Source organism: Anomaloglossus baeobatrachus, unplaced genomic scaffold (assembly GCF_048569485.1).
Source record: "Anomaloglossus baeobatrachus isolate aAnoBae1 unplaced genomic scaffold, aAnoBae1.hap1 Scaffold_4328, whole genome shotgun sequence".
NCBI classification, from domain to species: domain Eukaryota; kingdom Metazoa; phylum Chordata; class Amphibia; order Anura; family Aromobatidae; genus Anomaloglossus; species Anomaloglossus baeobatrachus.
Window position 1 is genome coordinate 11,547 of NW_027443664.1, and position 24,707 is coordinate 36,253.

The 24,707-nt window shown below is 52.8% G+C and overlaps 1 protein-coding gene across 1 annotated transcript; it reads right to left on the reverse strand.

Annotated features, from left to right (window-relative positions):
- Window positions 1-424: 424 nt before the first annotated feature.
- Window positions 425-19,864, reverse strand: LOC142279443 (liprin-beta-1-like). Its single transcript, XM_075332689.1, has 10 exons — window positions 19,846-19,864; window positions 19,646-19,729; window positions 18,010-18,218; window positions 7,519-7,605; window positions 7,087-7,200; window positions 5,587-5,718; window positions 3,771-3,872; window positions 3,277-3,369; window positions 1,330-1,422; window positions 425-622 (listed from the first exon to the last, which is right to left on the reverse strand). The coding sequence occupies exons 2-10, from the start codon at window positions 19,707-19,709 to the stop codon at window positions 425-427; spliced, it is 1,092 nt and encodes a 363-aa protein (XP_075188804.1). The 5' UTR covers window positions 19,710-19,729; window positions 19,846-19,864.
- Between the last annotated feature and the right edge of the window lie 4,843 nt (window positions 19,865-24,707).

A 24,707-nucleotide genomic window follows, 5' to 3' on the forward strand; every position in this document is an offset into this window, starting at 1 on the left:
GCCACCACTAGGGGGAGCTCCCTGTATACAGAGATACATGATAAGATCCTGTCTGCAGCCACCACTAGGGGGAGCTCCCTGTATACAGAGATACATGATAAGATCCTGTCTGCAGCCACCACTAGGGGGAGCTCCCTGTATACAGAGATACATGATAAGATCCTGTCTGCAGCCACCACTAGGGGGAGCTCCCTGTATACAGAGATACATGATAAGATCCTGTCTGCAGCCACCACTAGGGGGAGCTCCCTGTATACAGAGATACATGATAAGATCCTGTCTGCAGCCACCACTAGGGGGAGCTCCCTGTATACAGAGATACATGATAAGATCCTGTCTGCAGCCACCACTAGGGGGAGCTCCCTGTATACAGAGATACATGATAAGATCCTGTCTGCAGCCACCACTAGGGGGAGCTCACGGCTTAGTAAGTAAAGAGCTCCCCCTGGTGGAGACGGTTTTCTATGAGATTTGTATATTTGGCCCCTGCGCTCGTGCGGTCCTCACCCCGGTCTCCGGTCCCTCTCGTCTCGGTCAGTATCGGGGAGTCGACATTCTCTTGCAGTTTCTTGATATCCGCATCTTTCAGCTCCAGTTCTTCCTTTAACATGGCGAGTTCATCCTGAAAAATAAAAAAATCCCCATTTTTTATTTTTTTTAAAAACATCAAATTAAACTTCACAGATAATTAGTAAATTTGGAATTATTGAGACATTTTTTTCATCTTCAGGTGATTTATGAGGTTTTCTTTTCTTCCCTGAGATTGGAGGGGTTTGTAAATAACATTTTTCAGCGCTGTTACCGGCCCTTTAAGATGGGAGAATACAACAGCGCCCCCTATTTTCGGGATATGGGGACCATAGTCCATATGTTACTGGGAACATGCATCACGGCATCCACAAACCACAGAAAAAAGGGTCCGTAAACAGCAACACAAGGTACCACAGGTGCCAACTAGTGGTGGTTGTGTAGAATGGAACTATCCCCTGGCCTCCTATTGGCTGCCAGGTAGGAGGAGGAGGAGTTAGCTTCTTCCTCCATCACTGATGCAGGGCTCCTCACAATGTATCAATTTTTAAACAAACATTCCGTTGTCATGGGTTACACCTAGTTAAAGGGGAAGTACATCTAAAATGATCACACCAAAGAAGCATGCCAAGGACAATGGTGAAATGATGTCAGACAGCAGGGAAAGGCATGCCGGCCCGGAGCAGGGAGTGGCAGCGCCACCAGCAGGCGCTCAGACGTCACTGCACAACAGTCAATCATGCCAAGAGGAGCGCACCGCAAAGTCACAAAACCGGGGGACGGAGGGGAACGTTACCGCACCTTTAACGTTTGGTATCTGTGCTCCACCCGCTGCTTTTCATAGTGCGTCTGACCCACCTTGATTTTCAGACTAGAAAGCTTGGCCATCAAAGACTGATAACAGAGAGAATAGAGAGAGAAGCTGGGCACAATCCGAGAGCAGCAGGTACAGCCACACACAAACAGCACCGGGCACTACCGACAGAATACTAAGGGCGGTACTCTCAATGATGGATAGACGGCACTCAGATATCACCACTGATCTCTGGTGATGGATAGACGCAGTTCTCAGTGATGTCACCGCTGATCTCTGGTGATGGATAGGAGGTGTTCTCAGTGATGTCACCGCTGATCTCTGGTGATGGATAGGAGGTGTTCTCAGTGATGTCACCGCTGATCTCTGGTGATGGATAGGCGGTGTTCTCAGTGATGTCACCGCTGATCTCTGGTGATGGATAGGAGGTGTTCTCAGTGATGTCACCGCTGATCTCTGGTGATGGATAGGTGGTGTTCTCAGTGATGTCACCGCTGATCTCTGGTGATGGATAGGCGGTGTTCTCAGTGATGTCACTGCTGATCTCTGGTGATGGATAGGCGGTGTTCTCAGTGATGTCACTGCTGATCTCTGGTGATGGATAGGCGGTGTTCTCAGTGATGTCACCGCTGATCTCTGGTGATGGATAGGAGGTGTTCTCAGTGATGTCACCGCTGATCTCTGGTGATGGATAGGCGGTGTTCTCAGTGATGTCACCGCTGATCTCTGGTGATGGATAGGTGTTCTCAGTGATGTCACCGCTGATCTTTGGTGATGGATAGGAGGTGTTCTCAGTGATGTCACTGCTGATCTCTGGTGATGGATAGGAGGTGTTCTCAGTGATGTCACCGCTGATCTCTGGTGATGGATAGGCGGTGTTCTCAGTGATGTCACCGCTGCTCTCTGGTGATGGATAGGAGGTGTTCTCAGTGATGTCACCGCTGATCTCTGGTGATGGATAGGAGGTGTTCTCAGTGATGTCACCGCTGATCTCTGGTGATGGATAGGAGGTGTTCTCAGTGATGTCACTGCTGATCTCTGGTGATGGATAGGCGGTGTTCTCAGTGATGTCACCGCTGATCTCTGGTGATGGATAGGAGGTGTTCTCAGTGATGTCACCGCTGATCTCTGGTGATGGATAGGTGGTGTTCTCCGTGATGTCACTGCTGATCTCTGGTGATGGATAGGAGGTGTTCTCAGTGATGTCACCGCTGATCTCTGGTGATGGATAGGAGGTGTTCTCAGTGATGTCACTGCTGATCTCTGGTGATGGATAGGCGGTGTTCTCAGTGATGTCACCGCTGATCTCTAGTGATGGATAGGCGGTGTTCTCAGTGATGTCACCGCTGATCTCTGGTGATGGATAGGCGGTGTTCTCAGTGATGTCACCGCTGATCTCTGGTGATGGATAGGCGGTGTTCTCAGTGATGTCACCGCTGATCTCTGGTGATGGATAGGAGGTGTTCTCAGTGATGTCACTGCTGATCTCTGGTGATGGATAGGCGGTGTTCTCAGTGATGTCACTGCTGATCTCTGGTGATGGATAGGTGGTGTTCTCAGTGATGTGACCGCTGATCTCTGGTGATGGATAGGAGGTGTTCTCAGTGATGTCACCGCTGATCTCTGGTGATGGATAGGAGGTGTTCTCAGTGATGTCACTGCTGATCTCTGGTGATGGATAGGCGGTGTTCTCAGTAATGTCACTGCTGATCTCTGGTGATGGATAGGCGGTGTTCTCAGTGATGTCACTTCTGATCTCTGGTGATGGATAGGAGGTGTTCTCAGTGATGTCACCGCTGATCTCTGGTGATGGATAGGCGCAGTTCTCGCTGATGTCACCACTGACCTCTGGTGACAGGTGCTGCTCTCGCTGATGTCACCCCCCTCCCTGTGTACCCATCATGCACTGCACAGTAGCGCCCCCTGCTGGATACCTTGGTGGACTTCAGCTTCTTCTCGTACTGTCCGCGCTCATTCTCCATTTCCACCACTCGCATCCGCAGTTCATTCATCTCTTGCACCAAACCCTGAAGAGAAGGAGGGAGGTCAGTAACTCTTAACATCCCGCTGGAGCACAACTCCCACCATCTGCAGGCTCAGCACTCCCATTAGTCCCGTTACATCATGCAGCTCCTGCAGTCACCCAGCTTTCCCCGGACCTCGGCCGGCAGCAGAGACCAGAGCACAGCCAGGATGGAGCGGTGGCGGGGGTTTCGGTCGCCCCCTTGTTACTCACTAGTCCTGATTATTTGCTACAATGTGTCAGTGAATAATAGAAATCTCGGGCAGAGAGGAGGCGGTGATGCCGGGGTCCATGCAGGAGATGTATCGGGGGCACTTTTTGGGCAGATCCCCATCAACTCAGAGGTTAGAGCCGCACACAGCAGTCCACCATGCACTGGAGTCACGGAACGCCCCGCTTGGTCACCTCTTGGTCGCCGTACTGCAACCGCTTTTCTTGAAATAACGCCAACTCCACCTCCAGCTTCTCCATCTGTTGCCTCAACTCCGCTATCAGCTTATGTAGAGACTGGCGGAAGCGAGGAGGAGGAAGAGGAAGAGTCAGGAAGAAAGGAAGAGAGAAGGCAGAAGAAGAAGCAGCGAGGAGACAGAAGAAGAAGCAGCGAGGAGGCAGAAGAAGAAGCAGCGAGGAGGCAGAAGAAGAAGCAGCGAGGAGGCAGAAGAAGCAGCGAGGAGGCAGAAGAAGAAGAGAGGAGGCAGAAGAAGAAGAAGAGAGGAGGCAGAAGAAGAAGAAGAGAGGAGGCAGAAGAAGAAGAAAGGAGGCAGAAGAAGAAGAAAGGAGGCAGAAGAAGAAGAAGCGAGGAGGGAGAAGAAGAAGAAGCGAGGAGGGAGAAGAAGAAGAAGAAAGGAGGCAGAAGAAGAAGAAGAGAGGAGGCAGAAGAAGAAGAAGAGAGGAGGCAGAAGAAGAAGAAGAGAGGAGGCAGAAGAAGAAGAAGAGAGGAGGCAGAAGAAGAAGAAGAGAGGAGGCAGAAGAAGAAGAAGAAGAGAGGAGGCAGAAGAAGAAGAAGAAGAGAGGAGGCAGAAGAAGAAGAAGAAGAGAGGAGGCAGAAGAAGAAGAAGAGAGGAGGCAGAAGAAGAAGAAGAGAAGAGGCAGAAGAAGAAGCAGCGAGGAGGCAGAAGAAGAAGCAGCGAGGAGGCAGAAGAAGAAGCAGCGAGGAGGCAGAATAAGAAGAAGCGAGGAGGCAGAAGAAGAAGCAGCGAGGAGGCAGAAGAAGAGAGGAGGCAGAAGAAGAGAGGAGGCAGAAGAAGAAGAAGAAGCGAGGAGGCAGAAGAAGAAGCGAGGAGGCAGAAGAAGAAGCGAGGAGGCAGAAGAAGAAGCGAGGAGGCAGAAGAAGAAGCGAGGAGGCAGAAGAAGAAGCGAGGAGGCAGAAGAAGAAGCGAGGAGGCAGAAGAAGAAGCGAGGAGGCAGAAGAAGAAGCGAGGAGGCAGAAGAAGCGAGGAGGCAGAAGAAGAAGAAGCGAGGAGGCAGAAGAAGAAGAAGAGAGGAGGCAGAAGAAGAGAGGAGGCAGAAGAAGAAGAAGAGAGGAGGCAGAAGAAGAAGAAGAGAGGAGGCAGAAGAAGAGAGGAGGCAGAAGAAGAAGAAGAGAGGAGGCAGAAGAAGAAGAAGAAGAGAGGAGGCAGAAGAAGAAGAAGAAGAGAGGAGGCAGAAGAAGAAGAAGAAGAGAGGAGGCAGAAGAAGAAGAAGAAGAGAGGAGGCAGAAGAAGAAGAAGAAGAGAGGAGGCAGAAGAAGAAGAAGAGAGGAGGCAGAAGAAGAAGAAAGGAGGCAGAAGAAGAAGAAGAAAGGAGGCAGAAGAAGAAGAAGAAAGGAGGCAGAAGAAGAAGAAGAAAGGAGGCAGAAGAAGAAGAAGAAAGGAGGCAGAAGAAGAAGAAGAAAGGAGGCAGAAGAAGAAGAAAGGAGGCAGAAGAAGAAGAAAGGAGGCAGAAGAAGAAGAGAGGAGGCAGAAGAGAGAGAAGGCAGAAGAAGAGAGAAGGCAGAAGAAGAGAGAAGGCAGAAGAAGAGAGAAGGCAGAAGAAGAGAGAAGGCAGAAGAAGAGAGAAGGCAGAAGAAGAGAGAAGGCAGAAGAAGAGAGAAGGCAGAAGAAGAGATAAGGCAGAAGACGAGAGAAGGCAGAAGAAGACAAAGAAGAAAGCTGCCGACAGCCAGCACACTCCATATACTGGTCTCAACAAGGTATGACTACAACTCCCAGTAACTCCTCCATGCTCGCTGCTCCCCCCTCACCTCAGTGTCCTTGTATCGCTCCTCATAGTCGCTCCTGTCTCTTTCCACCGCTGTCAACTTCAGCTTCAGAGTGGAAATCTCAGCCATCAAGTCCAACTTCTGCGTCTCCAACGACGTCCGACTTATTAGTTCCTGACAAAGCAGAAAAGTCCAGCAGAATAGTGAGTACAGCTCTGGAGTATAATACAGGAGGTAACTCAGGATCAGTAATGTAATGTATGTACACAGTGACTGCACCAGCAGAATAGTGAGTACAGCTCTGGAGTATAATACAGGAGGTAACTCAGGATCAGTAATGTAATGTATGTACACAGTGACTGCACCAGCAGAATAGTAAGTGCAGCTCTGGGGTATAATACAGGAGGTAACGCAGGATCAGTAATGTAATGTATGTACACAGTGACTGCAGCAGCAGAATAGTGAGTGCAGCTCTGGAGTATAATACAGGATATAACTCAGGATCAGTAATGTAATGTATGTACACAGTGACTGCACCAGCAGAATAGTGAGTGCAGCTCTGGAGTATAATACAGGAGGTAACTCAGGATCAGTAATGTAATGTATGTACACAGTGACTGCACCAGCAGAATAGTAAGTGCAGCTCTGGGGTATAATACAGGAGGTAACGCAGGATCAGTAATGTATGTACACAGTGACTGCAGCAGCAGAATAGTGAGTGCAGCTCTGGAGTATAATACAGGATATAACTCAGGATCAGTAATGTAATGTATGTACACAGTGACTGCACCAGCAGAATAGTGAGTGCAGCTCTGGAGTATAATACAGGAGGTAACTCAGGATCAGTAATGCAATGTATGTACACAGTGACTGCACCAGCAGAATAGTGAGTGCAGCTCTGGAGTATAATACAGGAGGTAACTCAGGATCAGTAATGCAATGTATATACACAGTGACTGCACCAGCAGAATAGTGAGTGCAGCTCTGGAGTATAATACAGGATGTAACTCAGGATCAGTAATGCAATGTATGTACACAGTGACTGCACCAGCAGAATAGTGAGTGCAGCTCTGGAGTATAATACAGGAGGTAACTCAGGGTCAGTAATGCAATGTATGTACACAGTGACTGCACCAGCAGAATAGTGAGTGCAGCTCTGGAGTATAATACAGGAGGTAACTCAGGATCAGTAATGTAATGTATGTACACAGTGACTGCACCAGCAGAATAGTGAGTGCAGCTCTGGAGTATAATACAGGAGGTAACTCAGGATCAGTAATGCAATGTATGTACACAGTGACTGCACCAGCAGAATAGTGAGTGCAGCTCTGGAGTATAATACAGGACTTCTCCCTCCTTGGGACTCTATGAATACATCTCCGGGGTCAGTCGCAGTTTTCGAGGTCACTGGGCTCCCCCCTCCCAGCGTCGTCCTCGGTAGCTGCTGCTGCAGCGGCTCTTGTGTTTGCTGTGTGTCCAGCTGTGTGCTGTATAATGGATCGTGTGCCCCCTGTGCCCGGCCCCCGGGGGGCGCCCTCTCACCTGCTGTAACATCGCCTCGGTGGCATTCAGCTTCTCTCTATGCTCTTCCAGGCAGTATTCGAGGTCCCGGATTTTCTCCCCTTGTGCTTCCACCTGATCGGTCAGGACGCTCACCTGCAAAACACAGCCAATAAGGGGTTAACAAAGCTGCTCTCATCGCCGGTCTCCTACAGACCCCACTAAAGTCCCCCAAATACTGTGATCACAGGAGAAGTGCATGCTGGGAAAAATCCATTGTTTAAAGTGTGGACCGATGATAATGAATGTTTCCATTCACTGCCAGCAAGCAGAGATCCTGAAGCGAGTGTACAGTAATACACAGGCCGACATATCAGAGGTGATTGGGGCCAACTATTACACCCAGAATATAATGTATAGCAGCTATGAGTAAAAGTGGACGCTGGCCCTTTAAGAGCCGCCGTGTACAGATACCTGCAGCACTAGAGACTCCTTGTCATTCTCCAGGCGGGACAGACGCTCCTGGTAGATGTCGCTGCTGCCGGTGATGTGCCCATTAACCTGCAAGACACGGCGGACACTAATAATCAATAACTCACAGACGCCGGCCCTTTAAGTCTTTAACCCTTTAGCCTCCACTGACATTCTGTTTGTACGCCTTCAAGTGTCATCAATGTCTTAAGTTTTTCAGAGCGTTTGCTCCTCGCAGGACAAGTTGTAGTTTTGTACAACGCCTTTCATGTTACGGCACAAGCTACCAAATAGCGGGAAAAAAAAAAAAAATTAACGCCATTCTTCCAGTTTTTTGGGTATCACTTAGGAAGGAAAGAAAAATAAAAAAAAAAATAAAAAAAAAAAAACTCCCTCACATCAGTACTGTTACAACAATCAACAGCAATCTTTATAAAAAAAAAAAACTAAAAATTCAAAATTGTGTGAAAAAAAAAATGAAGAAAAAATTCCCCCTTGAAATTGTGTATATTTTTCATGGATGCGGCCGTGTGAGGCTCAGGGTCTCTCTGCAGAGTTGTAGTCTTTATTGGTATTATATTAAGAGTATTTTACCCAAAAAAAGCAACAAAAATAAAAAAAAAAAAATTGCAAAAAACGACCACAAACATCCCTCCCCTCCATTCATCCCCCTCCCCATCTACCCACGTCCCTTGTCCATCCATCCATTCCCCCTCTCTCTCCACCCATCCCCCCCCTCTATGCCCCCTCGCTCTCCAGCCCCCCCCCTCTATGCCCCCTTCGCTCTCCAGCCCCCCCTCTCTCTCTCCAGCCCCCCCTCTCTCTCTCTCTCCAGCACCCCCCCTCTCTCTCCAGCTCCCCCCCTCTCTCTCTCTAGCGCCCCCCCCTCTCTCTTTCCATCCAGCCCCCCCTCTCTCTCCCTCCATCCAGCCCCCCCTCTCTCTCTCTCTCCAGCTCTCCCCCTTTCTCTCCAGCCCCCCCCCCCTCTCTCTCCATCCATTCCCCCTCTCTCCATCCATTCCCCCTCTCTCCATCCATTCCCCCTCTCTCTCCATCCATTCCCCCTCTCTCTCCATCCATTCCCCCTCTCTCTCCATCCATTCCCCCTCTCTCTCCATCCATTCCCCCTCTCTCTCCATCCATTCCCCCTCTCTCTCCATCCATTCCCCCTCTCTCCATCCATTCCCCCTCTCTTCATCCATTCCCCCTCTCTCCATCCATTCCCCCTCTCTCCATCCATTCCCCCTCTCTCTCCATCCATTCCCCCTCTCTCTCCATCCATTCCCCCTCTCTCTCCATCCATTCCCCCTCTCTCTCCATCCATTCCCCCTCTCTCTCCATCCATTCCCCCTCTCTCCATCCATTCCTCCTCTCTCCATCCATTCCCCCTCTCTCCATCCATTCCCCCTCTCTCCATCCATTCCCCCTCTCTCCATCCATTCCCCCTCTCTCCATCCATTCCCCCTCTCTCCATCCATTCCCCCTCTCTCTCCATCCATTCCCCCTCTCTCCATCCATTCCCCCTCTCTCTCCATCCATTCCCCCTCTCTCTCCATCCATTCCCCCTCTCTCTCCATCCATTCCCCCTCTCTCTCCATCCATTCCCCCTCTCTCTCCATCCATTCCCCCTCTCTCCATCCATTCCCCCTCTCTCTCCATCCATTCCCCCTCTCTCCATCCATTGCCCCTCTCTCTCCATCCATTGCCCCTCTCTCTCCATCCATTCCCCCCCTCTCTCCATCCATTCCCCCCCTCTCTCCATCCATTCCCCCCCTCTCTCCATCCATTCCCCCCCTCTCTCCATCCATTCCCCCCCTCTCTCCATCCATTCCCCCTCTCTCCATCCATTCCCCCCCTCTCTCCATCCATTCCCCCCCTCTCTCCATCCATTTTCCCCTCTCTCCATCCATTCCCCCCCTCTCTCCATCCATTCCCCCTCTCTCCATCTATTCCCCCTCTCTCTCCATCCATTCCCCCTCTCTCTCCATCCATTCCCCTTCTCTCTCCATCCATTCCCCCTCTCTCTCCATCCATTCCCCCTCTCTCCATCCATTCCCCCTCTCTCCATCCATTCCCCCTCTCTCTCCACCCCCCCTCTCTCTCCATCCCCCCTCTCTCTCCATCCCCCCTCTCTCTCCATCCCCCCTCTCTCCATCCATTCCCCCTCTCTCCATCCATCCCCCCTCTCTCCATCCATTCCCCCTCTCTCCATCCATTCCCCCTCTCTCCATCCATTCCCCCTCTCTCTCCATCCATTCCCCCTCTCTCCATCCATTCCCCCTCTCTCTCCATCCATTCCCCCTCTCTCCATCCATTCCCCCTCTCTCCATCCATTCCCCCTCTCTCCATCCATTCCCCCTCTCTCCATCCATTCCCCCTCTCTCCATCCATTCCCCCTCTCTCCATCCATTCCCCCTCTCTCCATCCATTCCCCCTCTCTCCATCCATTCCCCCTCTCTCCATCCATTCCCCCTCTCTCTCCATCCATTCCCCCTCCCTCTCCATCCATTCCCTCTCTCTCCATCCATTCCCCCTCTCTCCATCCATTCCCCCTCTCTCCATCCATCCCCTCTCTCTCCATCCATTCCCCCTCTCTCTCCATCCATTCCCCCTCTCTCTCCATCCATTCCCCCTCTCTCTCCATCCATTCCCCCTCTCTCCATCCATTCCCCCTCTCTCTCCATCCATTCCCCCTCTCTCCATCCATTCCCCCTCTCTCCATCCATTCCCCCTCTCTCTCCATCCATTCCCCCTCTCTCCATCCATTCCCCCTCTCTCTCCATCCATTCCCCCTCTCTCTCCATCCATTCCCCCTCTCTCTCCATCCATTCCCCCTCTCTCTCCATCCATTCCCCCTCTCTCTCCATCCATTCCCCCTCTCTCTCCATCCATTCCCCCTCTCTCCATCCATTCCCCCTCTCTCCATCCATTCCCCCTCTCCATCCATTCCCCCTCTCTCTCCATCCATTCCCCCTCTCTCTCCATCCATTCCCCCTCTCTCCATCCATTCCCCCTCTCTCTCCATCCATTCCCCCTCTCTCTCCATCCATTCCCCCTCTCTCTCCATCCATTCCCCCTCTCTCTCCATCCATTCCCCCTCTCTCCATCCATTCCCCCTCTCTCTCCATCCATTCCCCCTCTCTCCATCCATTCCCCCTCTCTCTCCACCCCCCCTCTCTCTCCATCCCCCCTCTCTCTCCATCCCCCCTCTCTCCATCCATTCCCCCTCTCTCCATCCATCCCCTCTCTCTCCATCCATTCCCCCTCTCTCTCCATCCATTCCCCCTCTCTCCATCCATTCCCCCTCTCTCTCCATCCATTCCCCCTCTCTCCATCCATTCCCCCTCTCTCCATCCATTCCCCCTCTCTCTCCATCCATTCCCCCTCTCTCTCCATCCATTCCCCCTCTCTCTCCATCCATTCCCCCTCTCTCTCCATCCATTCCCCCTCTCTCTCCATCCATTCCCCCTCTCTCCATCCATTCCCCCTCTCTCCATCCATTCCCCCTCTCCATCCATTCCCCCTCTCTCTCCATCCATTCCCCCTCTCTCTCCATCCATTCCCCCTCTCTCTCCATCCATTCCCCCTCTCTCCATCCATTCCCCCTCTCTCTCCATCCATTCCCCCTCTCTCTCCATCCATTCCCCCTCTCTCTCCATCCATTCCCCCTCTCTTCATCCCTCTTTCTATCTATATATAAAAATTAGGCAAAAGTTCAAATCCCTAAATAAAATTTGGCATCAGACAAAATAGAAAATTATTAAACTTGATGGTAAACGCTGTAACAGGAAAAACACCGGACTTGTTGGGATTTTTGGGCCCCGCACGTGTCTAGGACATAAGAAAATACAAAAAGAAACGAGAAAAATGTCTCTATCCCAAAAATGTATAAAACAACCTAACATCAGCTCTAGAGGCAGACGATCCCCTCAGGCAGCGCCAGCAGAGGAATTGGTTTTCCAAAACTACTGAATAAAAGACCCCCCCCCCAAACCGCTATCAGTGTGGTGCATGGCCGTAGCCGTCCTCATCTGGAGGATCCCATGGTTTGTGGCAGATTCCCGCTGATTCGGCACATTATCTGGCACAGTGGCGGCGTTATTCAGCACCCCGTACCACAATGAGGAAAGTAAAAGGTTACAGGGGAAGAAAAAAAAAACTAAAGCTAAAATGAATTGTTTACATTTTTTTCTCTACTTGTCAGTTTATTTTTAACCTGCGCTTGTCTGATCGCTTGCACTGTACACTGGAGCTCCGCAGTATACACGCCACACCTAATCTGTCAGGTCTTTAAGGGGTTAACATCGGGCAACATGGCGCACACCTGCATGGAGTGCCCTGTTATATGGCACCTGGCGGGATAATGATTAACCAGGACCGGGTTCTATACAAACACCAGGGCTGTGCAATGCCACCTGGCACGGAGTTTACTTAAAGGGGCAGTACACAGCAATCTTGTCCTCTTTGCAATTGTGACCGCAATGTGTGAGGAGATTTGGTGTCTTGCCAGTCATAACTGGCACCTGGCACACAGGGACGGGCGGGTGACAATCCACCAGACGCCGCCGACCTTCTGTCATGTCCCTTATGAACGGGACGGTCAACAATTCAGTCACAATCACAAGGGTCATTAATACAGGAGTAGTTGCCCATAGCAACCAGCGTGGCTGCCATTTTTATTTCATATAAATGAGTTGGAGCAGCTACCGGCAGCAACCAATCAGGCATTGGCTCTCATATTTCGAATGCCCTAATTAAAATGAAAGCAGCAATCTGATTGGAGCATATTCTCCTACCATCCAATCAGATCTCAGCTCTCCTATCTCAAAGGCCCTATGTTAAGTGAAACCTGACTGGAGTAGCTGCCCATAGCAACCAATCAGATTTACCATTTAATATTGCATAGCAGCTTAGAAAAATGAAAGCCAAGATATGATTGGAGCAGCTGTCTGTAGTAACCAATCAGATGTCAGCACTCACTGCTCAAAAACACTATTAAATGAAAGCTGCCACCCCATTGGTTGCGGCTTTCAGACTTTAAAAAATGAAAGTCGAGATCGGATTGGAGGAGTTGCCCATAACAACCAATGAGATTGCTTCTTTCATTTTTTACAGGGCCTCTGAAGAATGAGAGCAGAGTTGTGATTGGTTGCTATGGGAAACAGATGGATTTTTTGTTTTACACCAGTTTTGATTACGGGTCACTGCTCACAATATATCACGTATGGTGAAGCCTATAATCTGTCGGCAGAGCTGCAGGGTGTGACCGCACGTGAAGCCAATAAACGGGCAGTGGTCGCCTTTATGGGAGGAAGATGAAAGCGACGGCACAGCCCGCGCGGCGTGTCACACGTCAATAAAACCCGCCAAACAGAAAATAATCCCTTTAAGAGAGTGGTGCCTGCCTAGTCCGGGGCGCAGTACAGCGTGGGCGCAGTACAGCAGGGGCCGGCATCCATCATATCCAGATGTTTACGGCTCCGCGCCATACTTGGCACTCGATGTCATAAACAAGAAACGCTTACACTGAATTATAACTGATTTATTTGGCCGCAACAAAAACCGCCATCAAATAAAATAAATACTTCCATCGTGTGTCAGGGACAGAAGCCGGCGCGGCTCTGGAGTCCATTATCACCGTACGGAGGACGGGAGCCGCAAAATACTCGCCGAGATCAGCAGTCTGCCTGCCAGGACCCCGGCCCCCCGCAACGGGGCGCAACATGACATCACTTAGCATCTACAAAACCCATCTGTCAGCTCCTGGCCACGAGCACACGAAATGCAGGGCGCCATCACCCCGAAATAACACACTCCATGAGTCACCGAGCAAAATCAGAGGGCGGAGGGGGGGATAAAGACCTGGAAAAAAGGGGGGGGGTTGAGATAGCGACCTGGAAAAAAGGTAGAGGGGGTGAGAGAACGACCTGGAAAAAAGGAGGAGAGAGGGTGAGATAGTGGCCTGGAAAAAAGGTAGAGGGGGTGAGAGAACGACCTGGAAAAAAGGAGGAGAGAGGGTGAGATAGTGGCCTGGAAAAAGGGGGAGGGGTGAACTGGTGGGATAGTCACCGAAAAAAACGGGGGAAGGGGGGTGGAATAGTGACCTAGAAAAAAGGGGAAGGGGGATGGACGGGTGGGATAGTGACCTAGAAAAAAGGGGAAGGGGGATGGACGGGTGGGATAGTGACCTAGAAAAAAAGGGGAAGGGGGTGGACGGGTGGGATAGTGACCTAGAAAAAAAGGGGAAGGGGGATGGACGGGTGGGATAGTGACCTAGAAAAAAGGGGAAGGGGATGGACGGGTGGGATAGTGACCTAGAAAAAAAGGGGAAGGGGGATGGACGGGTGGGATAGTGACCTAGAAAAAAAGGGGAAGGGGGATGGACGGGTGGGATAGTGACCTAGAAAAAAAGGGGAAGGGGGATGGACGGGTGGGATAGTGACCGAAAAAAAAGGGGAAGGGGATGGACGGGTGGGATAGTGACCTAGAAAAAAAGGGGAAGGGGGATGGACAGGTGGGATAGTGACCTAGAAAAAAAAGGGGAAAGGGGATGGACGGGCGGGATAGTGACCTAGAAAAAAGGGGAAGGGGGATGGACGGGTGGGATAGTGACCTAGAAAAAAGGGGAAGGGGATGGACGGGTGGGATAGTGACCTAGAAAAAAAGGGGAAGGGGGATGGACGGGTGGGATAGTGACCTAGAAAAAAAGGGGAAGGGGGATGGACGGGTGGGATAGTGACCTAGAAAAAAAGGGGAAGGGGGATGGACGGGTGGGATAGTGACCTAGAAAAAAAGGGGAAGGGGGATGGACAGGTGGGATAGTGACCTAGAAAAAAAAGGGGAAAGGGGATGGACGGGCGGGATAGTGACCTAGAAAAAAGGGGAAGGGGGATGGACGGGCGGGATAGTGACCTAGAAAAAAGGGGAAGGGGGATGGACGGGTGGGATAGTGACCTAGAAAAAAAGGGGAAAGGGGATGGACGGGCGGGATAGTGACCTAGAAAAAAGGGGAAGGGGGATGGACTGGTGGGATAGTGACCTAGAAAAAAGGGGAGAAGGGGTGGACGGATGAGATAGTGACCGAAAAAAAAAAAATGGGGGAAAGGGAGGTGGCCGGGTGGGATAGTGACCTAGAAAAAAGGGGAAGGGGGGTGGACGGGTGGGATAGTGACCTAGAAAAAAAGGGGAAGGGGGATGGACGGGTGGGATAGTGACCTAGAAAAAAAGGGGAAGGGGGATGGACGGGTGGGATAGTGACCTAGAAAAAAAGGGGAAGGGGGATGGACGGGTGGGATAGTGACCTAGAAAAAAAGGGGAAGGGGGATGGACGGGTGGGATAGTGACCTAGAAAAAAAGGGGAAGGGGGATGGACGGGTGGGATAGTGACCTAGAAAAAAAGGGGAAGGGGGATGGACGGGTGGGATAGTGACCTAGAAAAAAAAGGGGAAAGGGGATGGACGGGCAGGATAGTGACCTAGAAAAAAGGGGAAGGGGGGTGGACGGGTGGGATAGTGACCTAGAAAAAAAGGGGAGAAGGGGTGGACGGATGAGATAGTGACCGAAAAAAAAAAAAATGGGGGAAAGGGAGGTGGCCGGGTGGGATAGTGACCTAGAAAAAAGGGGAAGGGGGGTGGACGGGTGGGATAGTGACCTAGAATAAGTATTTGGAAGGTTTAAAAAAAAAAAAAAAATCAATAAATAATTATATAAGCGATGCGATTATTGGGATTCTCCATCTGATTATGGTCAAGAAAGATAAAAAGGGGCATCAAAATAATATACAAGAACCTGGAAAAAAAAAATAGTGAAACCCGTCCAGGTAAAAGAAAAAAAAGTTAAGAAAATATGAAAAAAATAAATAAAAATAAAATAAATTTACAACATAAAAGGAATATCTGATTGAAAAAAACCCCAAAACAACCAACCAGTCTGCGGCTTCACCAGACGACATTACCACAATCTTTGCCCTTTGATCCTATGTCCAGGTGGTGAGCGAGAAGATGGGGCTCTGCCCAGGGGCTAGAAAGTCCGTCCTGGCACAGATGATCCAAAAAGTCCACCAGGGCCAATGTCTCACAGGGGCCGTGTGCTCTGCCGATAGCGTGGTGCCGGGGCGTCTCCAGACATCACCCCGGGAGGATCTGTGGTCTCCGCCGTGGACGGGTGAGGAGCTCAGCCCGGTTGATGTGGTGCTCCCCGCAGACGCTCCCGCTCTGAGATTAGTGTCCCTCACAAGTCACCTCTTCTCCTCGACACCATTCATTATCCGAGACCTTTGTGACTCATCTCCATCAAACACAAAGCGAGGAGATCATAAAACACTCAGCAGAAACCTGACAGTGAACTTCTGAGGAGCGTGTGGCGTCTTTTGTTACAGGGGACTGGCCCTTTAAAAAAAGGTAAGCGTCGCCCAAGGAACCTGGGACCTTCTCAAGTCCACCTGATACCACTACATTATACAGGTAAAGACGCCGGGAACCATGGCAGTGGCTCCATGTGATGGTGGTGCAGGAAGTTGCGGTCCCTTATCAGCCGCCGTATTGGTCCTCACGGGTCACCCACAGCATCAACGGGGGGCACAAACATCTCCCTCAGCTTTGATTCCTCAACATTTGCCAACTTTTACACAAGTGTTTCCATTTTTTTTTTCAGCCTCAACACATCCCCTTTAAATAAGCCACGCCCCTCTAATACCAGTCTCCACCCCCTTGACTGCATGATTGGATGCCAGGGCTCCATTCAGCCCCCTTTTTCGGAAGTCTTCCAGATATTCAGTTGTAACTTTTTATTTTTTTGGAAACCATCCTCTTAGCCCCGCCCCTGCAGAGCATGATTAACAAGCCACTCCCCTCTAAAAACCAGCCTACGCACCCCTGAATGAAGGATCGGATTTCGGGGCTTCGTTTCATTTAGGTTTCTGAGGCGTCCGTGAGATGTCCTTTTATATAAACCCTTGTAGATGTTTGTAGGTATCCATTTTTTGTCCTAGGCTTTTTTTTTTAGTCTTTGCCCCGCCCATGAGGAGCATGTTCCACCCTCCTTCCTTTTTCAACCAATCATATTTAGGGAACTTTCCATCAAAAACAGATATATGCCCACAGACAATTCATAGGAGTGAAATAGTCATCTTCTATTGTCCCTGCTAAACAGGGGCACACACTAAGGGGCCCCGAGCAGAATTGGGGCCCTAAGGCAGAAATAGCTATATATAACCAGCCGCCATGTAACACCACAAATCAGTGCAGGCAAGTGGGGGGAGGGGTGTATATATAAACAGGAAATCACAAGGGATCAGAGATCAGCGAGGTTCCTGACCCGCACGGATCCGGTTCCCAGCGGCTGCGGACAGAGAGGACACAGTCCCGGTCCGCGCACGCCAGTGTCTGCGGAGGGATAATGTGATAATTAGGAGCTGCTAATTGGGGAAAAGACGGGAGAAATGTGAGAGAAGTGACAGCGCGGCGAGATCAGGAATATTCACACTCCGCGAGGACGGAGGACGACGTGCCGCGGCTCGCCTGAGCCCAGAGGAGGAGAGCTGGAGATTATCTCAGGACACGCTCAGACTCAGGAGGGGGAAGAACCATAGCGGACGTCCCGACATTGTCTGCTATAGATGTCCTGAAATCCTCTGCGCTGCTGTGGAGCAGTCACACCTGTCACAGCTTCCTATTCAGTGCGCTCTGAAATCCTCTGCACTGCTGTGGAGCAGCCCCACCTGTCACAGCTTCTCATACAGCGCGCTCTGAAATCCTCTGCACTGCTGTGGAGCAGCCCCACCTGTCACCTGCTGTCCTCATCCTCACTAACCGTTCACAGCTTCCCATTCAGCGCGCTCTGAATTCCTCTGCGCTGCTGTGGAGCAGCCACACCTGTCACAGCTTCTCATACAGCACGCTCTGAAATCCTCTGCACTGCTGTGGAGCAGCCACACCTGTCACCTACTCTCCTCGTCTTCACTAACCGGTCACAGCTTTCCATAGGATCAGTGCGCTCTGAAATCCTCTGTGCTGCTGTGGTACAGTCACACCTCTCACAGCTTCCCATACAGCGCGCTCTGACATCCTCTGTGCTGCTGTCGAGCAGTCACACCTGTCACCTGCAGTCTTTGTCCTCACTAACCGGTCACAGCATCCTATTCAGTGCGCTCTGAAATCCTCTGCGCTGCTGTGGAGCAGCCACACCTGTCACCTGCTGTCCTCATCCTCACTAACCGTTCACAGCTTCCCATTCAGCGCGCTCTGAAATCCTCTGCGCTGCTGTGGAGCAGCCACACCTGTCACCTGCTCTCCTCATCCTCACTAACCGGTCACAGCATCCTATTCAGTGCGCTCTGAAATCCTCTGTGCTGCTGTGGAGCAGCCACACCTGTCACAACTTCTCATACAGCACGTTCTGAAATCCTCTGTGCTGCTCTAGGTTCCCAGATAATATATTGAGGGGTATGGACATATTCGGGGGGTACGGCAGAGGGGGGGGGGGTTTGTGTCTTACCACCATCTGGCTCTGCAGCCACTCGGCCAGCGCCTCTGCGGTGGAGTCGGGCACCTGGCAGCGCAGCCCGTCCCGCTCCTCGGTGTCCATCATCTCCAGCATGCCCCGCAGGTCCTCGATCAGGTGCAGCACCCGGAGGCCGCCCATGAAGGGCGAGGTCGGAGACTGACAGTCAAACAGGCCATTGGAGTATTCCAGAGCCTTGGATCCTGCGGGAAACAAAGGGGGAATTAAAAGGATGGGACATCATCATTCTACATATATAAGCACATTCTATTGTTCCCTGGTATCAGCCACCATGCTAGAATGAAGCCGACTGTAGTACATCTGAACGCAATCTACTGTTTCCTGGTATCAGCCACAGCAGTCAGAGAACGGGCACAATATGGACCTGGCATATGCAGAGAAGACCGCCTGCCTACTCTGGCTGACACCAGAGAACAATGGATTGCATTACGTTGCAATGCGCATAAAGTATAGGCTGCCTTTGCACTTCCTGAAATGGCTGATAACAGAAAGCATAAAATCATCTTCGGCATATGACGCTCTTTGTGGCTGATAACAGGGAGCAATAGATAGGCGTATCTCCAATTGAAACCAATCTCTTGAGGACAGGCAGACAGTCTATTATTCATATACTGAAGACAGTCTATTGCTCCCTGTTATCAGCCATGAAGCACTGAGGTCGGTCAGACAGTCTATTTATATGCTGAAGACAGTCTACTGCTCTCTGTTATCAGTCATTAGGAGAGAAGGACATGCAAATGGGCTATTATTCATTTGCTGAGGACACTATCGCTTTCTGTTGTCAGCCATGAAGAGCTGAAGTTGGGCAAGTTGTCTATTAATATGCTGAGGAAAGTCTACTGCTCTCTGTTGTCAGCCATGAAGAGCTGACGACAGGCAGACGGTCTAATATGCATATGCTGAGGACAGTCTATTGCTTTCTGTTATCAGCCATAAAGAGCTGAGGATGGGCAGACGTTCTATTATTGAAATGCCAAGGACAGTCTATTGCTCCCTGATATCAGTGATTTCAACCTAAGGAATGTCTGACTGGAAGAAACCTTAACGCTCTCTATTGCTCCCTGTTATCAGCCATTTTGGGTGTAATAGAGGCCGATATAGGCAGGCAGAGGCTGACTCTGGTCCTGCCCTCCGCCTGGCCGCAGAGCTGACGCTCGGCAGTGTGTTGTGGCTGTGAACGTCTCCATTCACTGACAGCAAGTACTATGACCCCGAGCGCCGCTGTCCTCTCCGCAGGGATCCTTTATGGAGTTGCTGTTCATGCGTTTGCCCCGTGACCTCGCTGCTATTTTGTTGGCTGTAAAAGGCAGAATTAGCTCGTGGGCGCCCAATCTCCGGAGCAGCTGTCACTGTCCCCCTCCACATGACGCCCACCTGCTCTCCCCGAAATACCCGCACCCCAATAACCCCCCGCAACAGAGCGCACACTGACCGCAGGAATCCACCGCCATCATAAAACAGCCGCAAATAACAATCACCGCTGCACAATGTATGAGGAGAGGGGTCAATGTATGAGGAGAGGGGTCTGTGACCCTCCCCACATTCACTTCTGGGGGACACATTCCTGAGATCGGGGGTCCTAAATCACCCATAACACAGGGGCACTCACCGGCGATGATCCCGTCCATCTGCTCCAAGGCGGCGGCCAACATGTCACTGGCGTCGGTCATCATCCTGCTGCCCGCGCTCCGTCCTGCAAGAGAAGGGTCAGCGATGAGGACCACATCCGCCATCACAGGCATGAAACAGCCGGCTCAGGATGAACAGCCCGGCTGTGAGGAGACCCCACACCAAGGCCAAGATAACAACCTGCACCGAGGTCTCCGGGGGCCGCACAACAGTGTTTGGATTAAGATCAAGACGAAGCACAAATATAACCTTGTAAGGAAAGAGCGAAGGATGAAAGGAGGACGAGGAGACGAAACCCCGACACCGAGCAATATACTCCAGAGCTGCACTCACTATTCTGCTGGTGCAGTCACTGTGCACATACATTACTGATCCTGCGTTACCTCCTGTATTATCCTCCAGAGCTGCACTCACTATTCTGCTGGTGCAGTCACTGTGTACATACATTACTGATCCTGAGTTGCCTCCTGTATTATACTCCAGAGCTGCACTCACTATTCTGCTGGTGCAGTCACTGTGTACATACATTACTGATCCTGAGTTACCGCCTGTATTATCCTCCAGAGCTGCACTCACTATTCTGCTGGTGCAGTCACTGTGTACATACATTACTGATCCCGAGTTACCTCCTGTATTATACTCCAGAGCTGCACTCACTATTCTGCTGGTGCAGTCACTGTGTACATACATGACATTACTGATCCTGAGTTACCTCCTGTATTATCCTCCAGAGCTGCACTCACTATTCTGCTGGTGCAGTCACTGTGTACATACATGACATTACTGATCCTGAGTTACCTCCTGTATTATCCTCCAGAGCTGCACTCACTATTCTGCTGGTGCAGTCACTGTGTACATACATTACTGATCCTGAGTTGCCTCCTGTATTATACTCCAGAGCTGCACTCACTATTCTGCTGGTGCAGTCACTGTGTACATACATTACTGATCCTGAGTTACCGCCTGTATTATCCTCCAGAGCTGCACTCACTATTCTGCTGGTGCAGTCACTGTGTACATACATTACTGATCCCGAGTTACCTCCTGTATTATACTCCAGAGCTGCACTCACTATTCTGCTGGTGCAGTCACTGTGTACATACATGACATTACTGATCCTGCGTTACCTCCTGTATTATCCTCCAGAGCTGCACTCACTATTCTGCTGGTGCAGTCACTGTGTACATACATGACATTACTGATCCTGAGTTACCTCCTGTATTATACTCCAGAGCTGCACTCACTATTCTGCTGGTGCAGTCACTGTGTACATACATTACATTACTGATCCTGAGTTACCTCCTGTATTATCCTCCAGAGCTGCACTCACTATTCTGCTGGTGCAGTCACTGTGTACATACATTACTGATCCTGTATTATCTTCCAGAGCTGCACTCACTATTCTGCTGGAGCAGTCACTGTGTACATACATTACATTACTGATCCTGTATTATCTTCCAGAGCTGCACTCACTATTCTGCTGGTGCAGTCACTGTGTACATACATTACTGATCCTGTATTATCTTCCAGAGCTGCACTCACTATTCTGCTGGAGCAGTCACTGTGTACATACATTACATTACTGATCCTGTATTATCTTCCAGAGCTGCACTCACTATTCTGCTGGTGCAGTCACTGTGTACATACATTACTGATCCTGTATTATCTTCCAGAGCTGCACTCACTATTCTGCTGGAGCAGTCACTGTGTACATACATTACATTACTGATCCTGTATTATCTTCCAGAGCTGCACTCACTATTCTGCTGGTGCAGTCACTGTGTACATACATTACTGATCCTGTATTATCTTCCAGAGCTGCACTCACTATTCTGCTGGAGCAGTCACTGTGTACATACATTACATTACTGATCCTGTATTATCTTCCAGAGCTGCACTCACTATTCTGCTGGTGCAGTCACTGTGTACATACATTACTGATCCTGTATTATCTTCCAGAGCTGCACTCACTATTCTGCTGGTGCAGTCACTGTGTACATACATTACATCACTGATCCTGAGTTACCTCCTGTATTATCCTCCAGAGCTGCACTCACTATTCTGCTGGTGCAGAAACATTTCGTCGTCCTGCTGCGGCCATTGAAAATCCCCACTGGACAAGTCCTTGCAATACCTCTTCTGACCACAGGGGGCAGTGATCCATTTTCTGAAGACCCCACTGCACTAACATTGAGATCTCAGCCGATCACTCATTTTTCGAGGCATCTCAGCAAGGGTGGCTTAGATACAGCGGACGCCCCTTTAAATGCTGGCAACGTGTGAGCAGATGTGGCGCGGTCACACCCACGGGGTTTATGGATGGGTGCGACGCTCTGCATGAAAGTGGCAGGGAGGAGGCGAAAATATTTGTCTTTTCAGCATCAAAGCCGGCGGGCGCACGTATCGGTGCCTGCACCCGAAAGGGTTAAACAGACTGAAAAGTCTTAAAGGGCCGGTAATGCATTGTAGTGCGTGGAGTTCTCCTTTAAGGTCTCCGGGACAATGGAGCTTTTATTCCCCACATCAGAGAAAGCAGCGCAGAGCTCGGTGTCCGCCTCCGGGGACAGAGGCGGAGATCACGAGCGCCCCATTACACGGCCCGGACTCCCCCCGCAGCGCGGCCAGACATCACCACCGCTGAGCGCAGCTCCGCATTCATCACTGACTTCTGCTCCGGGACAAACATTACATTAGAGAGCAAGAAAAAGATAATCAGAAACCAGTAAAACCAGTCACTGCGATTCCATTATAAGATTAAGGGATGGTGCGCCGGCTGGGGAGCGCGCCGGGGCGCAGGGGGCCACCGAAACCAGAGCCGCCATCACCGGGGACAAAACAGGCCCACAGCAACGTCTCACCGACAGCGGGTCTGCAAATAACGAGCGCGGGAGAAGCACGAAGGCCAGAGGCCGAGGCGTCAGGGGCGAGGGAGCAAGGAGGCCGAGGCGTCAGGGGCGAGGGAGCAAGGAGGCCGAGGCGTCAGGGGCGAGGGAGCAAGGAGGCCGAGGAGTCAGGGGCGAGGGAGCAAGGAGGCCGAGGAGTCAGGGGCGAGGGAGCAAGGAGGCCGAGGAGTCAGGGGCGAGGGAGGAAGGAGGCCGAGGAGTCAGGGGCGAGGGAGGAAGGAGGCCGAGGAGTCAGGGGCGAGGGAGCAAGGAGGCCGAGGAGTCAGGGGCGAGGGAGGAAGGAGGCCGAGGAGTCAGGGGCGAGGGAGGAAGGGGGCCGAGGAGTCAGGGGCGAGGGAGGAAGGGGGCCGAGGAGTCAGGGGCGAGGGAGGAAGGGGGCCGAGGAGTCAGGGGCGAGGGAGCAAGGAGGCCGAGGCGTCAGGGGCGAGGGAGGAAGGGGGCCGAGGAGTCAGGGGCGAGGGAGGAAGGGGGCCGAGGAGTCAGGGGCGAGGGAGCAAGGAGGCCGAGGCGTCAGGGGCGAGGGAGGAAGGGGGCCGAGGCGTCAGGGGCGAGGGAGGAAGGAGGCCGAGGCGTCAGGGGCGAGGGAGGAAGGAGGCCGAGGCGTCAGGGGCGAGGGAGGAAGGAGGCCGAGGCGTCAGGGGCGAGGGAGGAAGGAGGCCGAGGCGTCAGGGGCGAGGGAGGAAGGAGGCCGAGGCGTCAGGGGCGAGGGAGGAAGGAGGCCGAGGCGTCAGGGGCGAGGGAGGAAGGAGGCCGAGGCGTCAGGGGCGAGGGAGGAAGGAGGCCGAGGCGTCAGGGGCGAGGGAGGAAGGAGGCCGAGGCGTCAGGGGCGAGGGAGGAAGGAGGCCGAGGCGTCAGGGGCGAGGGAGGAAGGAGGCCGAGGCGTCAGGGGCGAGGGAGGAAGGAGGCCGAGGCGTCAGGGGCGAGGGAGGAAGGAGGCCGAGGCGTCAGGGGCGAGGGAGGAAGGAGGCCGAGGCGTCAGGGGCGAGGGAGGAAGGAGGCCGAGGCGTCAGGGGCGAGGGAGGAAGGAGGCCGAGGCGTCAGGGGCGAGGGAGGAAGGAGGCCGAGGCGTCAGGGGCGAGGGAGGAAGGAGGCCGAGGCGTCAGGGGCGAGGGAGGAAGGAGGCCGAGGCGTCAGGGGCGAGGGAGGAAGGAGGCCGAGGCGTCAGGGGCGAGGGAGGAAGGAGGCCGAGGCGTCAGGGGCGAGGGAGGAAGGAGGCCGAGGCGTCAGGGGCGAGGGAGGAAGGAGGCCGAGGCGTCAGGGGCGAGGGAGGAAGGAGGCCGAGGCGTCAGGGGCGAGGGAGGAAGGAGGCCGAGGCGTCAGGGGCGAGGGAGGAAGGAGGCCGAGGCGTCAGGGGCGAGGGAGGAAGGAGGCCGAGGCGTCAGGGGCGAGGGAGGAAGGAGGCCGAGGCGTCAGGGGCGAGGGAGGAAGGAGGCCGAGGCGTCAGGGGCGAGGGAGGAAGGAGGCCGAGGCGTCAGGGGCGAGGGAGGAAGGAGGCCGAGGCGTCAGGGGCGAGGGAGGAAGGAGGCCGAGGCGTCAGGGGCGAGGGAGGAAGGAGGCCGAGGCGTCAGGGGCGAGGGAGGAAGGAGGCCGAGGCGTCAGGGGCGAGGGAGGAAGGAGGCCGAGGCGTCAGGGGCGAGGGAGGAAGGAGGCCGAGGCGTCAGGGGCGAGGGAGGAAGGAGGCCGAGGCGTCAGGGGCGAGGGAGGAAGGAGGCCGAGGCGTCAGGGGCGAGGGAGGAAGGAGGCCGAGGCGTCAGGGGCGAGGGAGGAAGGAGGCCGAGGCGTCAGGGGCGAGGGAGGAAGGAGGCCGAGGCGTCAGGGGCGAGGGAGGAAGGAGGCCGAGGCGTCAGGGGCGAGGGAGGAAGGAGGCCGAGGCGTCAGGGGCGAGGGAGGAAGGAGGCCGAGGCGTCAGGGGCGAGGGAGGAAGGAGGCCGAGGCGTCAGGGGCGAGGGAGGAAGGAGGCCGAGGCGTCAGGGGCGAGGGAGGAAGGAGGCCGAGGCGTCAGGGGCGAGGGAGGAAGGAGGCCGAGGCGTCAGGGGCGAGGGAGGAAGGAGGCCGAGGCGTCAGGGGCGAGGGAGGAAGGAGGCCGAGGCGTCAGGGGCGAGGGAGGAAGGAGGCCGAGGCGTCAGGGGCGAGGGAGGA

Excerpts from the sequence above, each read along its gene's own strand:
- LOC142279443 (XM_075332689.1), bottom strand. The coding sequence starts at position 19,709 with ATGATGACCGACGCCAGTGACATGTTGGCCGCCGCCTTGGAGCAGATG. Across the intron at positions 5,719-7,086 it reads CCGAGGCGATGTTACAGCAG|GAACTAATAAGTCGGACGTC; the intron begins GTGAGAGGGCGC and ends CTGCTTTGTCAG. Across the intron at positions 3,370-3,770 it reads TGCAGTACGGCGACCAAGAG|GGTTTGGTGCAAGAGATGAA; the intron begins GTGACCAAGCGG and ends CCTTCTCTTCAG.